Source organism: Pelobates fuscus, chromosome 2, assembly GCF_036172605.1.
Source record: "Pelobates fuscus isolate aPelFus1 chromosome 2, aPelFus1.pri, whole genome shotgun sequence".
Lineage (NCBI taxonomy): Eukaryota > Metazoa > Chordata > Amphibia > Anura > Pelobatidae > Pelobates > Pelobates fuscus.
Window position 1 is genome coordinate 37131503 of NC_086318.1, and position 6443 is coordinate 37137945.

At 32.7% G+C, this 6443-nt stretch overlaps 1 protein-coding gene across 1 annotated transcript; it reads right to left on the reverse strand.

The window, feature by feature from the left end:
* Nucleotides 1–304: 304 nt before the first annotated feature.
* LOC134586134 (cysteine-rich venom protein-like) lies at nucleotides 305–5638 on the reverse strand. The gene is made up of 7 exons (XM_063441643.1): nucleotides 5621–5638; nucleotides 3947–4066; nucleotides 2660–2750; nucleotides 1540–1685; nucleotides 892–986; nucleotides 695–783; nucleotides 305–432 (listed from the first exon to the last, which is right to left on the reverse strand). The coding sequence occupies exons 1-7, from the start codon at nucleotides 5621–5623 to the stop codon at nucleotides 305–307; spliced, it is 672 nt and encodes a 223-aa protein (XP_063297713.1). The 5' UTR covers nucleotides 5624–5638.
* Nucleotides 5639–6443: the final 805 nt, after the last annotated feature.

The following is a 6443-nucleotide window of genomic DNA, read 5'->3' on the forward strand; positions in this document are numbered from 1 at the left end:
TAACAATAACAATAATAATAGTAGTAATAGTAATAATAATAATAATAATAATAATAATAAATATACTGGTGCTTCTTTAAACAGGATGGAAACATTTTAAATTGTTGCATATTTTAACAGGTAACATGGATACAATATTACATATACATTACATATACATTACATATATAATTTGTATTAATTAATTATAATAATACTGACATAGCAAATAATATTATTTAACATTAATATTGATGTAACATCATACATAAACAATACATAATAAATTATGTTACACTTTTTCAACTGGAAAAATACTAGAGTGCTATTTTATTTGATTTTTAGAGCACCGGCAAGTAGCAGGACAATCTCTATCAAGGTCTGCATCACATTTTTGTCCAAAATAAAATTCTTTGCAGTCAGCAAACCAGTCCTGAAAGGGACAAGGATTTGCTGGAAAAAAAAAAAAAAAAAAGAATTAATTTTAAAAAACAGCAAAAAAAGATGAAATAATAATTTATATCATGAATAATAATATCAGAGAACTATAAACTTCTACTATGAATAGACTGACAAAAAAAACAGAAAAGACAAAAAAAAAAGATGCATAGACAGATTAATCAGACAAAATAAGATAAAAACAGAGAGAGAGAGAGAGAAGATGGATGGATGTGTGAAATGATAAATGGAAAAACAGTTGCATTTCATTACTTACTGCACAGGCCATTTTCACATGATGATGGGCAATCTCCACATGCACTTCCAGCTTTGTATGGGAAGCCAATTGAGCTATTGAAGTTTCCTCTAAAATTATCATAAATAATAATTGGTCAACATGATTATTACCGAGAGATTATAAAGATAAACAAAAGACAAAGATTTTACTGACAGAAATTATTCATTAATACTTACGGTGGACAGTAATGGCAGACATAGTTGTATGTGTATTTAGCATTTGAGCACTGGGCAACAGCGCATCCAACCTGAAAGGAAGTGGCCCATGTAAGCTGTAAAAATATAAAATATTAGAATTAAGTCTATAATTAAATTAGTTCTGCTTTTAATATGAGAGAGATGTGTTTAAATGTGGTAAAAAAAATGCATTTGTTTAAATGTGGTAAAAAAAAAAAGACATTCCCACTATCTCCACTTTACTATATGTTCCTGTAGAATTAGCCGATATGCAGTATATTTATCTCATTGGGTGGCAAATATCATGTTAATAGTTTAGGAAAATGCACCCCATCAGGCTTATCCTTGTAATTTCAAAAGTTCCTTAATATTACAAAGGATATGAAAGGTCTCTGGAATTACATCTCTTTGATTTATTAGAGGAGCAGAGGTTTACCAAATGATGGACTTTCGCAAGGAGTTTTTATAGCAAGGTTCTGGGTGACTGTTGCAGGTCAACCTTGCATTAGAATACATCACCCACTTATAAAACTCTGTATAATGTGAACATAGTCAATGCTATATCACTACTGAAAGGTATATATTTATGTAATTGTATTTAATGTACACTTTAAACACAGATTATATGTTCTGTATGGTAGGACGTACCTGTGTATAATGACCAGTCTGTATATTTGGAAGTCTTGGTCCATACCCATATATAAAATCAACAACTTCACTATAAAATGATTTAAGCACATCATCCCAAGAGGCTTTAAATGTTGATAGGAATATATTTTCACCACAATTGAAATCTAAAATGCACAAGGAAATTTTTTTTTAGTTTTTTTTTGTATCCTTAAATGCATCCGCACTTGCACAATCAGCTTTATTCTGTGAATTGTCGGGAAATTAACAGTGATTTCAAAATGAATTTTAAGTTTTAGGCCCAAATGACCAAACTTAAGATACATCAAACTTAGAGAATTTTATCTAGTTAACCCCTTCCTGCCGGATGACGGATCTGGTCCGTCATGGCAGGGAAGCAGTTAACGCCGAATGACGGACCAGGTCCATCATGCGGTAAAGTTAACCCCAGATCGCCGGTTAATTTTATCTAGTTAAACATGACTAATAAAATGTGTTCTCATGAATATATATTGTCATATTTATCTCTCTTTTCTTAGATGGGTTATCTGGAAATCAAATGTCCGTAACTTTTGTTGAGTTGGTATCTGAGCCGAAAAATGTGGAATAAAATAATTTTATTCTCAGTTTTCCACCTCAGCATGTCAGTTTACATGAATCCCCTAATATGTAAATGGTTACAGTTAGATTTTATTGCTGTATGCATTTGCATATGACACTTCATATAAATAAATAATACATTTTTCAAAGTGATGATGACCTTTGTTAGGACAGACTTTGAAAATATTTTTGTGTATTTTTTATGTAGGATTGTCATCTTGTTCTGCTGTAAAAGTCAGTATTTCTAGGTCTTAATAGCGCATCATGATTCTTTATTTTTGTACTATTTTGTTAGTCCAAGAATGGCTAATTCATGCCTTAACTGCTATTGTGTTTCTTGAGAGCTTGATCCCTTGTGAATGACAGAGGTAAGTCTGATGAACATAAGGAATTTATTCTTTAATGTTTCCTGCCTGAGTGTCAAATCCCTATGAGGGAAATGCAGGATCATTTGCTTTAAGGTGCATAGTTTTTATCAGAGTTGCTAGCACTGATGACTTTGTTACATTCAGTCTATAACTGAAGACATACTGTCACTTACTTGGGATTGTTCTGAGATTTGGAGCACTATGACCAGCGATGCACTGGCTGGCATACCTTGCTGCTGTCTGAGCTGCAGCATCATTCCACACCTGGATCAAGAACAAGTCAAGAATCAGTTATAGAGATAGTATACTGAAAGGCCACATCTTTCATTTTCATTGCAGAAAGAAAACATCAAGTGCCATTAATGTGTATGGGTTTGATGCAATTAACAGAGATTCTCCAATTCTCCTTTATCAGTCTCCTATATCAATTTTTGAACTAAGATTTCAACCAACATTTTCTTTTTGAGAACCCATCAGGGCTGATTCACTAAACTCCATTTTGTTGTCAAAGTCAATATACAAAAACATGCAAGTTGTGATAATAAGTGACTGGATTATTCTTCCAGTCTGCTACATTTGCCCACATTTTGCAATCTGAGATTTGGTGTTTAGAGACAAACTCCAATAGGAGAAGACCGTTGGTTGACTAATGTCAACACATTAGAGATATACCTTAATTATAATGTAAAAAGCAACTTACAGATGCTTCTTCTTAAAACATCATAACGACTACAGCCTGCCCTATACTCTGGTCCAGTTCCCCGGTAATTGGCTAAAATGTTTTGCGAAATGTTTTGGTATCTTACACTAGGCACTGAGGGTCCTTCTAGCTCTGTTCACATACATCCAGCTTCTGCAAAGCTGCAGAAGATGGATGCTGATCCCTTCTCTATTCAGACTGGCAGAGAGTACCTGTATAGAACAGACAGTAGCCCACCAGGAGTTCTGGGATGACTAAAGACATGGGGTTACACCTTTGACAGAAAAAGGGCTAAACACTGCAAATTTGCTACTGCCCATATTGATTCCAGGCACCACGACAACTTAAAATTACTGAAGTGGTCATCGTGCCTGGAGAAACCCTTTAACAACTGTGTTTGGTTTAATGCAAGTTTAGAAAATCATTCATTATTATGATTCTTCAAGTGACAAAGTAAAAATATATTTTAGTATCTTGGTTGTTGTCATCATAAGTTGAACGTTGTGGCAATGTTGTGGAGAATAGAGGGAGTTACACTCTAAAGCAAAAGCTGCTATTTCTAATAATTTATTAAATGCCATTAATTTAGCCATTTTTCTGTAAATGATACGCTCAGAAAAGATTTGGAGAGAAAACGATAATATGATGTATTCCTTTTCATACATTTCATGAATTTGTATATTATCATGCTTGTTAGAAAAAAATAATAATTTATAGATAGACAGATAAAATAGATATGTTAAATGCAAGATGTTCTTACCATTTTTAACATGTTGCTTGCAGATGGTTTAACTAATGTTCTCAGGTAATTATGTGTGTCTATAATGAGTTTCCTGACATCGGCATTGCTTGTTGACAGTGCAGAGAACGGTACATTGGCCTGTAAAAATATTAAAAGTTTTTAATTTGAAAAAAAAAAAAATCTTTTGTTATCTGTAGTGCCTACAAGTTAGCTGAAATTAATGCTATAAAAACCAAAATCTGCTAATTACTTAATACATATATAGATAGTGGAAGTGCACTCAACCCTTTTGTCATGGAATCCAGGGTGCTCCAATGGACAAGTCCCAGTACCAAAATGGACCAAATGTAAAATTTTAAATATAGAAAATAATCCAGGCACTCCAACGAATTCTAAAGCAAAGGCAATTTTATTAGAACCAGGAACCAAACGGCAACGTTTCAACCCCTGAGGGCCTTTGTCAAGCCTGACAAAGGCCCTCAGGGTTTGAAACGTTGCCATTTGGTTCCAAATTCCAATTGCTTAATACATGACACATTTTCTTTTGTAGCAATAAACAAATATTTATCTGTGATAAAGTAAATTATTCTCACATAATACCTAAGGCCTCCAAAATGAAATATTTTATACAGCAATTATATTTTGTAGAAAGTTTTTTTTTTTTTTATATTAATATATATAATAATTTAATAATAATAATATTTTTTATATAATTAAAACTACTTACAGGTTGTAGTGAATAAGATATTAATTCTGGTCAGTTTAGCTATGCATTACATTTTATTTAATATACTGTAAATATGCCTTATGTAATGAAAGGGAAGCCACACCCTATACTTTTGTTCTATTACGAACATTTTCAAAGTGATATAATCCTTTCCTATTACGTGTGGATTTTCTGGTTTAACAGATACTTAAGCTTAGCATCCAGTACTTTGTGTCTATCACTACATAGCTTTTTTTTTAGCATAACAGTTGTAGAGAAAATGCTCTATGGAAAGGTGCATTTTTGTTCAGTAGGTGGGTGAGAAAAAATGAATGCCATTTTTTGTTTCCATTTAGCTGTTCAAAAAATTAAAAAATACCATACTTTACATGTACTGGTTAATACGTTCTAATTCAAAAGTTAACCAATATAAATTATATTCTAAATTAGTTCAATAAAGGTAATTCGCTAAAGGTGATTTGTCAGATATCCAATGTATTTTTTTTTAATTGTAATTGTAAACAAATTTTGTTTGGCCTAAAATGTAGACTTCTATTTTAATTCCAAATCAAATGTTAGTAAATAATCCTGAAATATTATGAATTGTGTCTTTTCCACAATTCTTGAATATAGCTCTACGAATGCGTGAATGAGCAGGACATATAATACACCTAATAGGACAACTTACTTTGGTATTTTCGCACAACATCAAAATGCAACAAATTAGGACTTGCCTATTTTTGCCTACAGTTGGAAATTCACTATAATCTGGTATTTGGGGAATAAGCAAGGTTATTGTATCAGTTAAGAATTGTCTGAAATAGGCCAATGAGTTGAAAATGTCAGGCCAAAATATCTTCAACGGAAAATAGCCATGATGTAGATTTTTCCAATTTGACTAATTTGTACACTATAGCGATTCCCTGGCCAATTCCTGACTATTATCCTGTAATGATGTTGTACGTGGTAAGCATTTTGATACTCACCATTTTGTCAATGTTTTTTTTAGGAATTGTAACTGGTCTCCCAGTAGATTCTGTGGGTAATGCACTTCGGCTCTTCACGTTTGTTCGATTATATGGCCAATTTGGTAGTATGGCTTCATCCTTGAAATTAATGCAACATTGAATTAATCTTACAATTTTTATGACTTTACCTTTGAAAACAATGAAATGAAACTAATCTAATGAGAGCTTAAAATGAATTACTTTGAGTTTGGAAAGAGTCTAAATTGAGTTTAAAAAGATACATTTATCGAGCATCTCATTCGACAACATTTTTCTTAATTTATTGAACATTGAAGTAAAGTAATGGCATTCAATAACCATTTTTGTTCACTCAAACAGGAAGTATGGTGTCTACTCAATCTTAGACCTTGAGAAGGACAACAGACTTCTCATACACTGTTTGTAACTAGCCTTTGCATGGTTACTTGCAAATGTGTCTACCTACTGAACTTGAAAAATGAATATTAAAAATAAATGAAAAAAAAATAAAATAAATAAAAAAAGTATTTGGTCCCATTTTTAATTCAGCCCCACAGCAGGTGTTATGCATTGTACATTGCCCTCTATAGCCATATCAGAGGGATTCCACTCTGGTTGGAACAGTGGAGATACTTACCTGCCCATTAGTAATAACTGATAGAACTCAGTGCAAGTAATGCAGCAGTGGAAGCTGCAGTGCCTAGGCAGTAACCGACCATGCTTCTATCACACAAGCAGTATGTAGTTGCCCACTCAGCTTAATAGTAATCCTGGACCAGTTAGCGTGCAATCCCAGAGGTCACAGACTTATAATTAAATATTA